Source organism: Cololabis saira, chromosome 5 (assembly GCF_033807715.1).
Source record: "Cololabis saira isolate AMF1-May2022 chromosome 5, fColSai1.1, whole genome shotgun sequence".
NCBI classification, from domain to species: Eukaryota; Metazoa; Chordata; class Actinopteri; order Beloniformes; family Belonidae; genus Cololabis; species Cololabis saira.
Window position 1 is genome coordinate 38572120 of NC_084591.1, and position 18944 is coordinate 38591063.

General features: G+C 39.6%; 1 protein-coding gene across 1 annotated transcript in view; it reads left to right on the forward strand.

The window, feature by feature from the left end:
• Positions 1–13565: 13565 nt before the first annotated feature.
• The window catches only part of pclob (piccolo presynaptic cytomatrix protein b), a 75409-nt gene continuing 70030 nt past the window's right edge, over positions 13566–18944 (forward strand). The window contains exons 1-3 of the mRNA XM_061722790.1: positions 13566–13617; positions 16698–17841; positions 18027–18842. Coding sequence (XP_061578774.1) covers positions 16972–17841; positions 18027–18842 — 1686 coding nt within the window. The 5' untranslated portion in view covers positions 13566–13617; positions 16698–16971. The remainder of the gene's footprint in view (positions 13618–16697; positions 17842–18026; positions 18843–18944) is intronic.

Genomic DNA, 18944 nt, shown 5'->3' on the forward strand with positions numbered 1-18944 from the left:
AGATAAGATATTCCTTTATTTTCTCCCTCAGTGGGGAAACTTATTTTGTTGGCAGCAGTACACTTAACACACGCATGCAGGGGAAGGGTAAAAAGACTAAAAAGTAAAAAATAAAAAATATATAAAAAATACAAAAATTATATATATATAAAATATGTAAAATATGTATAATTACAGAATATGAGCAGTATATACAGTAGAAGAAAAAAACAGTGCAAAAAAAGCAGGTAGAGTGTTGTGAGATAGACTGGTAGATATTGCACATATGATTTGCACATCTTATATTATTGCACAGTTATTGTCCGTTGGCTACTGAGAGCAGGCCTTGTTATATAGTCTGATGGCAGCGGGGAGGAAGGACCTGCGATGTCTCTCGGTGGTGCATCGCGGGTGACGAAGCCGGTCGCTGATGTAGCTCTCCAGGGCTCTGACAGTCTCATGAAGGGGGTGGGAGACATTGTCCATGATGGAGAACAGCTTAGCCACCATGAAGTATGAAGTCAGTACCCATGATGCCGGCAGCATAATGGACTTAGGGAAAGTATGCCATCACAGTCTTTCATAGATCATAGATGTTTTGTTGATGAGCCTGTAACATCTCCAGAGGGGTGTAAATGTGATGCTTGTTGGCCCAAGTACCCCCCCAGTACAGCCGGCCCAGTTGTTATCCTTTTTTCTTTACTTCACAGCAAACTGTTTTTTGCTGTGTTGACTAAAGATTTGATGGTTTGCTGTTGTCACGGTTGAGGCATAAGTAAGACCCAGATGCAGCGGACACAGGAGTTCCAAAAAAAAAAGAAGTGATTTAATATACAAAAGGTGCTGCTGAGCAGAACAAAACAAAATCAAGACCCTGAACTTAACAAAAAACAGAAAAAACATGACAAGAAACATGCGGATAACAACAGTACAGATCAGCAGGGAGCAAGGGAAGGACAAGACAAGATAATCACATGGGACTTGATGGGACACAGCACAGGTGCAAATGATCAGGGCAGATGGGCACAAGGGAAGTCAAGACAAAACCAAAACGCAACGACAAGGGTTTTCAAATTAAAACAGGTAACTAAATTTAAAAAAAAAAACATAAAAAAACTCAAAAAACCGTGACAGCTGCAGGACGGAGGGCTCACTCTCATCTATAGATGTTGCAAAATATTTCCATAATTCTACTTCAACAGGGAATACCTTTAACTGTCAGCCATTCACTGGCATTTCCATGTTGAAATATTTGGTCATTTTTACAACTGTCAACTTTGTGTTTTGGAAATTATACGCAGTTGTCACCAGAGACACCAAGGACAGAAGTCCAAAGTTACTTTGGATTCTGTTTTTTTTCCAATAGTAGGAACAGAAGATGGCAAGAACTAGACGAGACTTAATAAAAGTACCGTAAGCAAAAATCCCTTCAAATGAAACTGAAAATTGCATTTTAACATGAAAGAAAGACTTTTGTTCTGCTTTATGTCTGCTAAGCTGTTCAGTCTCAATGCAGTGACATCTTTTTGCTTGTTATCATTGCCATGAGTTCCACCTTTCACGATGTAGAGTTCCCGTTCCGGTGTGTAATCTGTTTTATAATGTCTCTTATGTGTTTTGGTTTCGGGGGGTTGTTTTGTTAATCTAAAAGTGCTTTTAGAAGATTTATTGTTCAAGCCACATTCACACAGCACGCTCTTAGTGTGTGGAGATCTAAACAGATATATTTTCTACTTAGTCTTAGCCGTGTTTCTATCATGAACCCACTGGACACATCAGAGGCGATGCAGGATTCAGTGTCTCGCCCAAGAACACTTTGGCATGTGGACTGCAAGACCAGAAGTTGACGTATCAACTTTCAGGTTGGTAGATGACTGCTCTCCTTCCTGAGCTTCTCACAGTCTTCACCCAGATATTTAAAGTCACAAACCAGACCTTAATGTATGTCTTTGGTCATATAGTACTAGGTCCTGGCCCCTGGGAGTTGTTTCTTGCCTTTGTTTGTGTTGAAGGTTTGTGTTTTTTCACCAATATCCTGATCTCTTTTGCATTCTGTTTGTCAGTAGGCTATACTTGTGTCTGGTTGTACATTTAGTCTCATTAATATTTTGGCTGCGTTACAAAATTGTTCTGTTTCGACTGAAATCGTGGATTAGTAAAGCATTCAGCGGACCAAAATCTCGCCTGTTCATCTTAAAGCAATATTGCAAGACTCTTTTGGCTGATGCATATCTATTTCATTTTCTAAGAAGATAAAATGGCAGCTTTACTTTTCTTTTCTTGTGATTTAATAATCCTAATCAATAACAGCGTTCTGTGTTGGCATGTGTAACAGCTGGTTTGGATTTGTGTCCCTCGTAATCGCACGCTGCTCACTATGATACTCATTCATATTCCGTCTCGGTCCACCTGAGTCAGTGGGGAGCTGAAGGCATCTGAGAATGGAATTCATACTGCAGATTTATTCCACATGGCTACCATAGCAACAGGCTCTCAACCAGTTCAACTATCCTCTGCATCAAAGCCCCTTTTTTCTCTTTGTGTCAAGTTTAAACACCGTTGTTCTGGTGCGTGCTCCCTTCTAGCCGGCAGACTCAGTCGCCACTCGTTGATTTTATTCTAACATAGCCTATGTATGACAATGGTTTTTCTTAGTTAAGCTCAAATGTGACTTTTTCTCTTTCCCAAGACTAATGCTGACATTTGCCCTCCGAGTGGATGTTCTGCATCCACACGCATGCTACATGGGCAGCTTTGGGAATAAATGCCAAAGAAGGTTTGACTCTGGGGTGTATTTTATAAGAATCTTACATTTTAAGGGTCAGGAAACAATTATAAGTTAATTAAATATACTTAATATTTAGAGAAAGGTAAAAAAAAAGCCAAAAGGACATTGCAGCAAGCATGTTGTCTCACATGTTTCTGTCTCCTCGTGAAAATGATCGTGTTTACTTTGCTTCTCATTTTGCAATCTCTCTTCGTGCCATTTCAGAAACCAGTTCACCGGAACATTTTATTACAGATGAAAATGTCACAGAGGCAAAGAGAGCTTATGAGGCAGTAGAAAATGAACAAACAATAAATGATCTCTAAGGCTATCACGCTCTATTAGCTGTCATTGTATTATGCTGCATATGTTGCTGGTACAGCGTCTTCTGCGTGCAGCTTGTGATTGAGTTTGGCTATTTTTGTGCAAAAACAAAACAAAAAAAATGACAGTATATCTACTAGATTACTGTCATTTTAAAGAATGTAAAGTGCATTTGAATCTACGGCTTTTATACATTATTCAGCAGTCACGTGATAATGCTACAAGGAAACAAAAAAAGATGTCGGTGATGTGTCAAACTCCCACAAACAGCAATATTCATGACAAACTAAGGACCACAAAATCAAACAAAGTTCATGATGAATAAAGTCGCAATAAAGTGATAAATAAAAGTTTTTGTTCAATTATCATAAAATCTCTCTACATTATGTAATCAAAAAGTTGGAAAAATTGAAACTAAATGGGGGAATCATTTGATGCTCTTATAAATTCAAATTGTGCTTTTATGACTGCATTACATAAAAACTAAGTCCTATGGGAACAATTCAATGTAATACTTTCCAACTGACAAATAACTCCTGCACAGTCAGGCCCCAAACCAAATACTCAGGTAGGATTTGCAGACTGCAAGCCTGCATCTTATCCATTCACGTCCCAACTCCTGCACTTTTGATATTTGCGAAACAATCACCTTGTTGCATTTAGGATTTGTTTATGTGCCCAGGCAGATAAACCTTCATTTTTATCTCTAAATGTTGTCAACATGACAAGTGAAGGTTAACTGTCAAAGCGAATTCTCCTCGCTTTGCTAAGTGATTTGATGAAGTGCTATCTCATTCTGCACTTGGACATTAAATGGAAATGACTTTGGTGTTTTCTGTCATGTTTGCTGTCACTGAAAACACGATGGGAACAAAACAGAACACAAAACAAAAAGGGAGAAAGGGAAGCGGAAGCACTGTAGACTTTCAGAAACAATCAACATAAACAGAAATGTGTCAACATGTCCTGGGTGTTATCTCACTCGTACAGCTGTCACTGGGGAACAGTACAGTATTTATCCTCGGCAGCCAGTATTTAAAATAATCAGCATCAGGAGAGGTAGGAATGACCTCTACAGTTCTTATACATTTGCCTCTTTATTCAGTTGTGATCTTTGTTTGTTAATATTGCTTTAAATATTCACATGCAACACCTATACAAGATAATAAAAACTCAGTCTATTCATTCAGCATGATTCACCCGGCAGCACGAGCATGTGCTTCATCACGATTCCTCAGAGAATCTCTGCGCACGTATAAGTGAGGCCTACCACGTATCATGCTGTGATGTTTCCCACGGCTCCCATGCTTCACGAGACACAAAAGGCGCAGAGAGGACTGGCGAGGAAGTGAGTAGGAAGGGAGGTGTAGATCATCTGGCTTTTTCCTAACTCGCAGAGCCAAAGGAAAGCAGGCAAGGCATAATGAGACAGCAAGAGAGAGCGAAAGTGTGAAGTGAATCAGGCAGTGAGAGGGAGGAGGAGGTGGAGAATTGGAAAAAAATGAAAGAACATGTAGCCACAAAGGTCTGCAACTACTCATCTTGGGGCTTTAGCTCTTCTAGAGTTTGCAAACTGTGAATGATGTTACTGCCAGTTCCTAAATCTAGCAAGTGCAAATGAAAAAAATAAAATGCAGATCAGATAGTACTGATCATTAATTTCTATTTTATTTATATATTTGCAACATGTTTTTTTATCAAACTGCCTGAAAATAAATGCATCTGTGCCACAAATTTCTTATTAATCATGTCCTAGTAGGCATCGTAGTACAAAATGTTTAGTGAAAGTAATGCTCAAGTCGTGAATGTATGCGCATGAGGATGACTCAGTGAATGCAGTGTCATTAAGCTGGCTGTAATCACTACATTTATGTCCCCGTGGGGGTTGTTCTGCCCTCTAATCCCTCCCTTTATCCCTGCCTCTTTCTTATTACATCACTCTGACCTTTGCACTCGGTCTGCCCCAACAGCTGGCCAAGGTTGTTAAACAACAATCAGCCCACGAAGTCAAACAGCAATATTATACGCAGGTTCTTAATTTAAAGGTGCTCAGAGGATCGCAACATCTAGAAATATACAAATGAGCACATAATTGTGATACCGTGATTTCACATGGGGATTATAGATAAAAGCATGACTGCCAATACACTTATATGACCTCTACTGGCATTCAGAGTGGTTGCAAGAATTCCTCTTCCTCTCTGGCTGTGGATGGCACAAGATTTGTACAAAAAACATATAGTCATGCGGATTGAATCAGCTTTCTTGATTTCCTGTTCCACTGCCGTTAGTTGGGTCTAATCAGTAAACACATTAATATATTTTATTTCCCCTCATTCTCCCTTTGTTTTGATATGAATATGTGTGCAGAAATAAATTAATATGGTGCACTGTAGCATCTTTATTTATTTAATCTAATTAGAATAACATTTTGTATGAATGCTTAGACAAAAAGTCCTCAGAAGGAAACCGAAAACAACAAAATTCAAGATGCATTACACACAGAATGTTTTTTATTAATAATAATAATAATAATAATAATAATAATAATAATAATAATAATAATAATAATAATAATAATAAACTTTATTTATATAGCACCTTTCCTGCCATAGAATGCAACTCAAAATGCTTTACATGTCAAGAGAAGATAAGCAAAGCAAGCAAATAAAAACAAAGCAGCTTTAAGACAGTGAAAAAAAACAATATAGCAAACAGAATAAAACCAGCAATAAAAGCAATAGCAAAGAGCAAAAAGAGTAAAAGAGTAAAACAGGCACGGCAGTAAGCATAAATGGGGTCACACACAGGTAAGAACAAACCTTTAAAATTCAGCTAAAAGCAAGAGTAAAAAGGTGGGTCCTATTAAGGCGAAACCAGCTTAGTCATAAGAAAGAAAAGCATGTATCAACTGTTCTATTTTAATGAAGTTTCCTTACTGCAGTGAGGAGATGACACATGAGGAACGAGGACAAGGGGGGAGAAAGAATTTTACCCAGTGAGAGAATGAGGAATGGGCTCCACACTGAACACAGGGATGACGCTGAAGGCTGTAATGTACCAACAGATGTTGCGACAGCAGAAAGAGTCATCCACAGAGAAAGTCAGGATTTATATGACTGATCTTATTAAAAGTCTTAAGCAGATTGTTCACTCATCATGACATTTCCAGAAACCTTCTTCAAAGCGTCCTGAATCCGTTAATACTTTGTAAGTGAATACATTAGATTCGTCATTAATGTTATACATCACTCATTAGGATTATTAGGTTAATTTAAAAAAAACAGTGCAGTCTAGCAAAATGCAAATGTGTCTGACTGTTCATAAAAATCTTTAAACATTCATGTTTGCAAAATGATATAAATGCAAAGCAATTATTTTTCCATGTCTAAAAGCATATTGGAAACTAGCTTGAGTGAATGTCTGCACTATCCCTCAACCATAGCATCTCAATTTGCAGAACCAGTCTGAACTGACTTGGGCCAACCATGAAATGAAGCCCAATAATAATGGTATTACTCTGTCTTTGTGACATTGCAGTTTTATAGGAAAGGCTGGGCTCCTCGTAGAAGGTGGCGCTCCTTCGCCCTCAGCTGCAGGGCACATAATGATAATCAATAACACCAATGAAGAAGGAATCAGGGTTAATGCACACATTATACTTTCTTATTGAACACTGCATGAATAATCTACCACTACTCAATCACATTTTTGAGTATTGGTCATCAATTATTGTAGCATAAAAAAATACATGAACACTTTTTTAGGCAGATTTGAATGATGTACTTAAAAAATGCATGAACGCACCACGTGTGGAGCTGAGTTTCAAAGATGGGGAAATTACATTTACACATGACAGGAGCTCTGTAAACATAAAAAATGGTTCACAAAACCCACTGTTAAAACATTTTCACAAGGCACTTTTTCCAGTGAATACATGTGAACCAGTAACACTGCAGTGTGTGTACGTATTATAGCAGCAGCCAGCTGGAAGCCCTTGGTTGCTGGTGAATATTTGATGAGAGAATGGATCCTCTCGCTGGGCAGCTTCAGTACAGTGTGCATACACACACACACACACACACACACACACACACACACACACACACACACACACACACACACACACACACACACACACACACACACACACACACACACACACACACACACAGGTTTCAACAGTCTTGCACCAGACAGGTGCCAGTGGAGGTGTTATCAAAAAGAAACTACAGAATTCCCATATAAAAACCACACCAGAGGGTGATGCCTGAAATTTTTGATGGTCCCTACCTTAGAAATCATTGAGACACACATACATACACACACACATACGCACTCATGCACGCATGTAATGCTAATATCTCTATTTCAAATGGAGCGTTCATGTGGCACCAGAGGAATACTAAGAGAGTCAAAAATGAAGACATGCTGAAATTGCCTGATTAAACCTCCACTGGTAATTGCATCATCCCTTTATTAGCCATTTCTCAATAATTTATTCCATCTGTTACAAATATGTTTAAATGCTTTCTGTGGAACTGCATCTCATACTATTCGACTTATTGTCCACTAATAAATGTGTGATCAGAAGATATTGATCACTAAAAATAATCAGACATTGGACACCTACAAAAAGGGTTAAGATGATTTGTTATTGTTAATGCACAATATGAAAGTTGCTTCCCTGTGAGATCCTTGGATTTCTTTGAAAGAAAAACATGCATTGTGGATTCAGTGCCTGGAGATATTCTGAATTACGATTACCTCCAACACCGTATGCTGGCAAGGCTGCAGGTAGTCCAAAACTCTGTCTACTTTTACACCTCTTCAATTATATAAAGCCTGCTGTCTAGACATTATCACAGAACCTCACTTATTCTGCTTCTCTTTTACAAGCATTATTATTTGCTTTGTTCAGAGGGAGGCTGTGTAAATTGTCTGCAAGAGAGAAACATTGCTGCAAACGCAGCTCACAACATTTGTGTTTTGAAATAAAAGACTGCCGCTGACAATAAAATATGTCAGATGCTGGAGAGAATGCGAGTTAGACGTTATTCTCGGAAGGCATTTGCCAGCTTTAATAAAGACTTACACTTGCATTAAAGCAGATACAGTTCTGCTCTGGCTGCCCAAGAGAGAGCATGACGGAGCCAGCTTTTTCTGCACTGTTCTTGTTCATCGTCTTAATTATATTTATCACTTCAGCATCCTTATTTATAATCAGATCAATGTTATCCTTTTCTTCTTCGCCAGCCTGACGCTGATCTGCAGCGATATCTTGATCACTGATTGTCTGGATTAGGAGGCGTGACATATATGTTAACCTAAGAAATCTTTCGAAGGCAGAGATAAGAGAAGCGAAAGCAGCTGATAAAGCTGTGCTGATGTCTTGTCGTTGCTCTGTCTTTAAGGGTATTTTTAGTATGAGAGATAGCAGCGGTCACTCATCAGGCGAAACGACTGTGAGGCTGAAGAGATTTGTGCAATGCTCGAGAAAGATGTTGACTGAGGAAGGGAGGGGATGTTTTTCTCCCCCAAAATAATGCACAGTAGACTGCTAAATGCTGCTAACGTTTAAATGTGCTTACCTGTGTGTCATGCACATTCTAGCACAATTTAATGGTCAATTACATGCTTGAAAGATCCATGAATCTGCTTTGAATTCTTCTGATAACAATCAGGCTTTCCGGGATAGAAAAAAGAAGCAATAATTGTATAAATCTACAGAGAAAAGCTATCATTTTGGTGTATTCCACTGATGCTTTGGTTCCATCTAAGGTAGTGCAACTCCATGTTACCCCCTTCATGCGGTAGATGTAAATTTAATGACACTGGCAACGTGTGTGTGATCAGGTTACTGTATGGATTACCTGGTGGCCCCAGCGGAAGCCACAGGCAGAGACCGAGAAAAGTAGAGTAGGACTGCAATATACTTCCATGAAGGTCGTCGCTCCCCAACCATCCGACTCTTCTCCAGAGACGACCATGCCTGGAAAAAACTGCTTCGCCTTTCTGAAGGGTCATCGTGAGAGGTGCGTCTTCTTTGAGCAAGCTAGTCAGAAGAATTGGAAGTATTTGCTGGCTGTTGTTGTGGATGTTGCAGTTTTATCCATGAGGGAGTTAAAAATTACTCCAGCGTGTCAACTTAAAGCAGCACAATGCAACTTTCAGCTTTTGTTGAGTTTGGCGGTTCCTTTGGACAAAAGCGGTAGTGCGTTACCACTAGTGTGGAAGGGGTTCCTACCATGCTCCTCAAAGTTACATAGTGCCAGTGAAGGCGATACAGACCCCTCAGACCATGACAGAGGTGTCATTAAACCTGTTGGAAGTTGATGTACCATCACAATGACTCTGGAAATATTATATTAAGGTGGAAAAGTTACATAGTGCTGCTTTAATTAAAAGGGAAACCAGCACTGCTTTTGAGTTCTGCTTGTTCCAGTTTGTTTGCTGATAAAAAAAGAGAGAGTGGTGGCTACATTAGGGTGCGCCATTAGAAGAACAAAAATGTGGTAAAGTTCATTTTTTTAATGAGGTATGCTTGAATTAGCAAAACAAAACAAAAAAAAAAGCAGTACTGCAGAAAACAAATCTAAAATGACGTGCGGTCACCACATCAATATTATTGTTTGCAGAGTGAAAATCTACTTTCAAACACTGACTATTTGCTCTAAAAAGCTGGTCAGGAGATAGAGTGGTGATCCACCAATTGTAAAGTCACGGTTCAATCCCAGGATTCCTCAGTCAATACTTTTGTTTGTCGCCTCTGCTGAATGACAGGGGGACTTAATAGTTTGTCTGCTGCAGGACCTGAGTTCAAAGCCATGTCAGCCGAGTGACTGTGGACCGGTGCTCTGGATTCAGATGCTGACAGACACGTGCGTGTGAATGTGTGTGCATGACTTGTGACCTGCCTGCCCTGTGTCTCTGCCTATGAGCTTCAAACCCCCAAACATTGATCTGGATAGGTTTCCTTTCATGGAGCTCAGTTTACACTCCAAAAGGACAAAGTCTGTTAAATCTCTACTTCATTTGAATTGCAAACTGAAACCATGGTCATGATTTAAACACATTAAAAGAGTGGGAAAAAAAAAATACATTACCTCATCTGGTCAGACCTGAAGGAATATGCCATCATTTTGAAATGTACTTTCCCATGAGAATGCCCAGAAATATCAAAACCTCATTCAGGAGTGCAGAGAACATGGGCGTCAGATCTGTTTTTAGTACAAGTGTGATTCAGAGTTTCTCAGCAAAGTCTGTTTGAACAGCACTCACTCCCTGCTGGGCATACTAGGTAATGAGCAGAAGACAGCTCTACGCAGGATTGGGGAGGCAGCAGAGTGACTTGAACTCCCTTTAAATTTGAGTAATCTGTGTTTCTGTTTGTTTCTTGGGGGTAAATTGCTTGGATGGAATTTTAAATATATCCGAAAAAGCTTTTGAAGGGAATTAGGCCTCAGTACTTCATGTGAATTTGCTGCCTACACATTTATGACAACAGAACCCTCAGGTGAAACATGTTTTTATATGCAAGTCATTCAAACTGCTCCCTGAAAAAGCAGCTTGAAATCCTTTTTAATACACGTGAGAGAAGGCAATTCATTACAGCACGCAGTTGTCTACAAATGAGTGGTGCAGTTGAACAGTGTGATGCTTCAGATTTTTTTGTGGACGATTCATATCTGCAAGGCTTTTCCCATGAAGAATAGGTATGTATAGGTGTATGTTGGTCTCATAGCTTGGTCTTATAGTTACTGGTCGTAATCACTACAGTTATATGCCAAAAGAGTGTTTTCCCATGAAGAATAGGGGAGACAATAACATAGAGCAAGGACTTAGGAGAAAAGGACTGTATTTAAACTTACAAGATCAAGGGGTTAAAAACAACAACAAAACAAATAGAAAACAAATAAAACATGGCAGTACAGTACCACATCTGGTCATTGCTGTCTTATGTCTTACATAATAATGTTGAATGACAAAATAAACTCCCTTGTGGATTGAGATGTAAGCAGAATAAAAACAAGAGATAGCAATGAAAAGAAGCTGAGTCTTTCAGATTTTACTTTGTCATTTACTTTAATACCAAAATTAATCTATATCTCCAAAGATATATGATCTTTCCTGGAGTCTCTCCTCAGATTTGTACAATGGCGACATGCAAAAAACATTCATACAAACCAAAATAAGTTGTGCTCTGATGCTACACAAAAACAGGAAGAGGATCATGACTTATTTTGCATATAAAAAGAGGTCCTGATTTTTCAGATGAGGTAGAATTAAGTATCAAAGGGTTAGGCTACGTGATGGATTTCCGGCCCATGTGCAAGCCCACTGCAAAGTTACATCCTATATCCCCAGATGGAGATTGTGCTGATTAATGTTTCCTGCGTATGTGAGTGTGTGTGTGTGTGTATGAGTGAGAAAGTCGGTGCATGTGTATGCGGCGAAGCCAAATCTGGCACTTTCTAAAGAGAGACTGTAGCGACTCTGCTGCTCATGCATCACACATGACGTAACTCTTCCACACGCCCACACAACACTTGCTCTCCATTCTTCCCACACATATCACTCACGCTTACCACACATTGACTTGGTATTTATCCAATGTATACCCTGTACATTTTTACACAAATGTGGAGACACGCGTTTGCTAAAGAATGACTGTAGAAATATTTTTTTTTAAATAAAGGAAGTGTGCTCTGTTGGGGGGGCTTTTTTATATATTCATTTTGTTGCCATTTTTTTGCAATTTTTTTTGCGGTATTCTCCTATTACATCTGCCAATTCTCTGAATGAGCACAGAATGAAGAAACACAAGTTAAACATATCCATGTAACATCGTTCTTGAAACAGAATGTTAAAAACTATAACAATATCTCAATAATTTGATCCCAGCATGCATTTGACCTGAATTAAAAAGAATAAAGAAAACTGAATGTGCCTTATAAATATAACCCTGACTGTAAAACAGGACAAAATTGCCCATGTATTTATAGCACATCTACCCTTTAAAAAATAACTATTGGGAGATATGCCAGGCTAAGGGAAGGCGACAAAAAAGAGGTTACACAGATTGAAGTTGCCTACACATGGGTGTTCACGTCCTATAACATCCATTCTAGAAAGTAAAATATACCCTTCATAAGATTCCGTATCTGTGTCTATGTCCACTGGCCAGGCTATTGATGAAGTGCAGCTGATGCAAATAACTTTGGTCATGCTGAGTAAAAATAAACAAGTATCTAATCTGTCTGGGGAGAGTTTTTATCAGATACTTTTATGAATAAGAATAAATTAATTGACTGATCTGCAAAATGTGTTCCATGGAGTAATAGTAGTGGAAGGAAACACTGCATTTTCTCAGCTGGCAAAAAGAGCTGAAAATGATAAAGCAAGGTGTTTATCTCTGTTCATAGGTTGTTCTACTGAAGGGGTGGAGAGGGATGTTCTTTAACATCAGTAGGATGGAGAGAGAAGATATGCACCAGCACCAGACAAGGGGTAGTCACTGTGGCCAAGTCATTCTCAGTGAGCTTGTGCACTTGCCTGCAAGTGAATAACCAACTTCTAACTGAAAATCTCCAGTAAACACAAGAGGGAGTGTGTAATCAATGTACAAATGAAAATACTATATGCCCCTGTAGTTCTCTATTGATTCATACGCACTATACAGCAACCAGCAGAAGCAAATGAACATGAACCTTACTACAATCGAAAAGGACATTTGAATACTTATGTGAAATAGCAACTGAATGTTTCTCTTGTTGGTATTGGTGTCATAGCTCGGTCTTATAGTTACTCAATCAATCAAGCAATCAAATTTTATTTGTATAGCACCTTTCATCCAGGTACATGAAATACAAAGTGCTTAACATTTTGACTGAAAAAAAAAGCATAATAAAAACAAAAATAAAAACTGGGAGACCAATGCACACTGACATACACTATAGTTAATTAAAATGAAATAATGATAAAAGTTCAAGAATGAAGGCTAAAAAAGAATCAGTCCACAACAATAAAATAATAATAATAAAAACATTACAAGAAATAGATAAATAAATAAAACAAATACCTCTAAAAAATGTTAAACAGAATAAAACTATAAAATTTGATGCTACATAAAAGCCAGACCAAAAAGAAGTGTTTTTCGTCTACGTTTAAAAATGTCCACATTTTACACATAGTTACTGGTCGTAATCACCACAGTTATATGCCAAAAGAGTATGAAAAAGAAAATATGCAGTATATCAAGCATGAGGGTAAATCTCAGGCTTTGAGACAGTTTTAGACACTAATCACACGTGACTTCAAAGGAAACAAATGGCCTGTCCCCTTTAATTTCAATTTCCGTGCGTGATATATATTGTGATCACCTGTCAGATTCGGCGCCTGCGCACTAGAGCGGGAGGCGGAGTGGGCGCTGATCGCTCTCCTCCGCTGCCCGGTGCCCTCCATCCCTCCCGATACACGGCCACGGAGCGGTTTGTGTCCGAAACATGTCTGAGGAGGATGGACGGACAAAAGCGGCCCTGACGAAGGTACATTTTCCGTCCGTTTATCCGGGATGCAGCGCTTTCCCGTTTGACATTGTGACCGTAGAGGGTGAAGGATGCTTCAGAACGGGAGGGAGTGAGTAAATCGACGCAGAGCCTTCGCCGTACGCTGCGCGTCGCCGCGAAACCCTACGCCGTATGCTCTGCGTTGGTGTAACGTGGAACCACAAATCAGCCTCGAGGGGGGGAGAAGCGGCGCGGATAACATGATGTGTCGCAAAATTACATTCATGACAGCGCTTTAGCTTGCCACCTTCGCCGTCTAGGGTCGTTTTGAAATCATTTCAAATAGTAGTCCATCATCCGGAGCATTTCAGAAAGCGAGGCAAGTCAAGGGCACACAAATTGGTGATAATGTTTTTTTCAAATGTATGTATTTATTTTCTCTCTCCACTCAACCATAGCTCGGACCAGTCATCACCCTCATCACATGTTATCGGATTTACTATGGTCCGGCATAATGCATGCTGCTTATTTAATGAATAGGTTATTTATTTAAAGATAAACATCTGCAGATAAAGCGTTGTTACTGGTGGTATAGTGGCCGGTACTAAACCCGGTTGTAATGGCATATTAAGAGGGATAGACGCCACACAGACAGACCTGACCTCAGTTGAATGTGTCTTTTGAATAATAAAGTGTCGGTATTCACTACTCTGCTTCATTTGCTGGGCCCCTACCCGGATGTGCCTGCAGTTTCTCCACAGATAGCGCTAGATTTCCTTGTGTTTACTTGTCTTTGCTGCTGTAAAACATGTCCTGCATGAGATTTCTCACCGACTCCTCGACAGTCGCCAGCTCTTGATGGGGGATGACTGTCGAATTCTTTCAGGGCGTGTAGCACCCTATAATGTAATAATTTCCTGAAAATGTAATAACGCCTGAAAATGCAATAACATTTGCACTTAACTCAATCGAAAATGTAATAAAACCCAATAATGTAATAACTTCCCCAATAATGTAATAGAATATCCTGACTGACATTGTAATAAAATTTTTTCCAATAATGTAATACCTTATTACATTATTGGAAATTTATTACATGGTACCCAAAGTCTGCAATTTAACCCAATAGTCATTCTGGTGTTTCAAATCCAGCGTATATAACATTCTTAGATACTTAAAACACAAAATGTAGAACTCTGGACTGAAAATGAACATATTTATTACATTATCAATTTTGGAAAAAAAAAAAAGACCCACCTGAAAATGTAATAAATTCCCAATAATGTAATAAGGTATTACATTATCGGTAAAAATGTTATTACAATATCCGTCAGGATATTTTATTACATTATTGGTCAAGTTATTACATTATTGGACTTTATTACATTTTCGATTGAGTTAAATGCAAATTTTATTACATTTTCAGGCGTTATTACATTTTCAGGAAATTATTACATTATAGGGTGCTACAGGGCGGAAGGAAAACAGCAGCTTAACGTGGACCTGTCAATTTGCTGAGCAGCCATTTGAAATGGGTTACTATAGAAGTGGATTTTAAGGAGCGGTAACCTCCCGGGTGATGGACATTGCTCATTCATGCTTTCATGGATTATTATAGACGGTTGTCTAAGAATTGGGAGTGATCGTCAGGGCGGCTAGAAACGCTGTCCATGGTCCTGAAAACAACAGCCAATGCGGAAGAAATCAAAGTGACACTGGATCATTGGCTTTCGTTCCACAGGTGGCTATTTTGTAAATGAAGATCGTCTCAGTCTGGATTAAACCACTTTTTTTTTTCTCCATAAAGCGTGGTTGTGTAACACAAAATACTGTGAAATAAATCCCTAGTCTTCATGTTCTGTCAAAGTTTAAACGACAATCCACATTTATTTGTCAGTCTCTTTATTAAGATATATGCAGATTATAGAGTGGTAATATTACAAGTAAACCGATTTTTGACCATTTTGAATAAAGGGCAGAAGTCAAAGCACGGTGGCTTAGTGGTTAGCACTGTTGTCTCACAGCAAGAAGGTTCCTGGTTCGACTCCCAGGCCCGGCAGGGGCCTTTCTGTGTGGAGTTTGCATGTTCTCCCCGTGCTTGCGTGGGTTTCCTCCGGGTACTCCGGTTTCCTCCCATAGTCCAAAAACATGCATACTAGGTTAATTGATGATTCTAAATTGCCTGTAGGTGTGAGCGTGAGTGTGTCTGGTTGTTTGTGGGGACTGCGGGTGGAAACTAGCATTTCTGATAAAACCCGGTGTATTCACACTGCTTAATGTAGTGTGCATTAATATGCATTGTCCCGTCTAAATAAACTTTGAAACAGTTTGAAAAGAAAAACCCACGTGGATCACCTCGAGATAATGTGTGCACAAATAAGTGTGCAGTCTTCAGGACCAAATTTACTATACATTCAAATGTAGTGTGACCTCCCTCAGAACAGAGCACAGATTTAAAGTACCTCTTTTCAAAAACATTGTCATGTTTAGAGATGTACAATGATAATAAAGATTACTATTTAGATTAAGATTATTAAGCGTCTTTGAGATCTTTTAAAATCACTCTATAAATAAAATTGATTATTATTATTATTATTATTATTATTATTATTATTTATTAAATTCTATTTAGGTTAAGAGAGGCATATATCAGTATGATTTTATTTATTTATCTATTTGTATCTTTAAGAGAATGGAAAGTAAATATGGATGTCATTAAAACTTTGATATGTTAACAAGACAGAGTGTCTAAGTCTTTTGCATGGTACAGCATTATGTCTGTGTATTTAAATGCAAATCCCTCCATTGCAGTTTTAGAAAATGAAAGATTTAGAAAAAAAAATGCAACCCTGTAAATGAAAGACTAAACCAGATGCTGTGGGAGATACCTTGAGGGTGAAAAGCTCACAACAGTAAATAAATGAATGAGTGATGCATCATACTTATTTTTTTCTTTTTTGTTTTCGTTATCAAGCAGCATAGTGGCTAAGTGGGTACTTTATGCGTATGTGGTTCATAAATTGTCATATTCTATCATTACCCCTCCTAACCCCATTAGCCCTCCTTTTATTCCCTGTTTTTTGTCACACTTCATTTGTATTTGTGTTTTGTCTTTTCAGGAAGTCTGATGCAGATGCTGAGCCAGAGGAGAGCCCAGGGAGCAGCAGCAGCAGCAGCAGCAGCAGCAGCAGCAGCAGCAGCAGCAGCAGCAGCAGCAGCAGCAGAGGAGCTGTAGATGCCCTCTCCACCGCTGAGGCTCCAGCTCACGCCTCTGCTGGAGAACCGGGACAACGAGGAGACAGCTCCTCCTCAGACTCTGACAGTCCTGTAGATCCCAGCTCCTGCGAGGAGAAGGAAGAGGACGAGGGGGAGGAGGAAGAAAAAGACCCAAATATGTTCACTTCAAAGTTTCTTAGCGGGGCCAACCCGCTAAATGCTGTGTCATCTGCTGTAAATAAGTTTGGCTTGTTTGGAGACGATGGGCAGGGGGATAAAAAATCCACACCCCAGCCTGGGAGGAAGCCATCTGGAGAACAGCAGTCTGGGGTGGGCCCTGGAAAAGACCTTAAACAACATCCAAGCTCCCAAAATTCAGGCCAGGGTCCATCTATGCAAAAGTCCCAGCCTGTTATTAAACAAGGATCACCACAGCTGCATGAGAATGAACAGACTGGACCCAAACACAAGCCTGTGGGACAACAAGCTCCGTCAAATACTGGAACAGAGTCGCCCAAAACCCAACTCAAGGGCCCACAACAACAGGGCTCTGTTAAGCCTGGAGCTCAACAACAGGTTGTGACTAAGAGTGAAGAACTTCCAGAATCTTTAAAGGCATCTTCACAGCGGGAGGATAAACCTAAAACAAAGATGCAACAAGGACCTGCAAAAACTGGACCACGAGGGTCCACAAAAGAATTGCAACAACAGCAGCAGGGATCACCAAAAATTGGACAGCAGCAGCAGGACTCCTCGAAGGTTGGACAACAGCGAGAGGGCATCAGGCCTTCACCCCAGCAGCAGTCCTCTGATAATAAAGCAGGAATTAAGGGACAAGAAACGCCTGTCCTGACATCAGTGAGGTCTTCATCATCAGGAACAACACAGGCTAGGTCTGAGTCAAAGGCAGTTTCCAAGTCTCTTTGCCCCGTCTGTAACACAACCAGACTTAATATGGATACCAAGAATCCACCGAACTATAAAACCTGTACAAAGTGTAAAACTGAGGTGTGCAGCTTGTGTGGCTTCAGCCCTCCAGACTGCGATGTAAGTAATGATTTGATTTTTCCATGATTTCTTTAACATTTTACAATTTCAAGCATGATTAAGATAATCTTTTACAGTTTGTAATTATTTTAATTTATTCAGTGTTTATAGGTTTTTAAAATATTTTTCAATGTGGCTCTAGTATTTTGATTCTCAAGTGTTCGGCTATTTATCTTTTGCTGTAGGGACATGAGTGGCTTTGTCTTACCTGCCAAATACAGCGAGCTCAAGGAACCTCTGCATCACCAGGACCACCCTCGAAAAAGCCCTCAACCAACAAAAGTTCTGCTCCACAAAACCAGACACCCTCTCCTGCTGAATCTGTGAGAAAAGAAAAAGCAGCACCTGGTTCCCCTCAGAAAGTGCAGTCTAAATCAATAGCAGTGGCATCCAAGGATGAAGCAACTAAAGGACCAGAAAATGTAAAACATGCCGGTACAACATCTGCTCAGAAATCTCAAAAGGCACAACAGACTGGTCAAACTGCGCGGAAGCAAAGCAGTTCCACCCCAGCTCCAATGCAGGAGTCAGGAGGTTTTTTTGGTTTTGGAGGTGCAAAAAACGAACCTGCAAAAGCTGAGGAGTCAGTAACTGGAAAGATGTTTGGTTTTGGTTCTTCCATTTTCAGTTCTGCATCTACCTTAATAGCCTCGACTGTTCAGGATGAACCGAAAACCACACCACCAGTTTCGCCTAAAATGCAATCTACCAAAGCACCTTCTCTCCAACAGTCAGAGCAAGAAAAGAAGCGAGAAGCATCTCAGCAGGCAAAGTCTCAACCAGCAGGCCAACATAAAGTGGAAAAATCCCCTGTAGAGGCTCAAAATGCATCAGCAGCAACCTCCTACAATGCTCCTAAAGGAGGCCAATCCACTTGTCCACTTTGTAAGATGGCACTCAACATGGGCTCGAAGGATCCTCCCAACTACAATGCCTGCACTGAATGCAAAAGCACCGTCTGTAATCAATGTGGATTTAACCCCATGCCAAATGTCAACGAGGTAAGACTCATGCTATTCAATGAATGAACTCATGGTGGTATTATTAGGTAAAGATAAAATGAAAGTGATGAAGCAAAATTGGAATTTGATCTCAAAACAAAT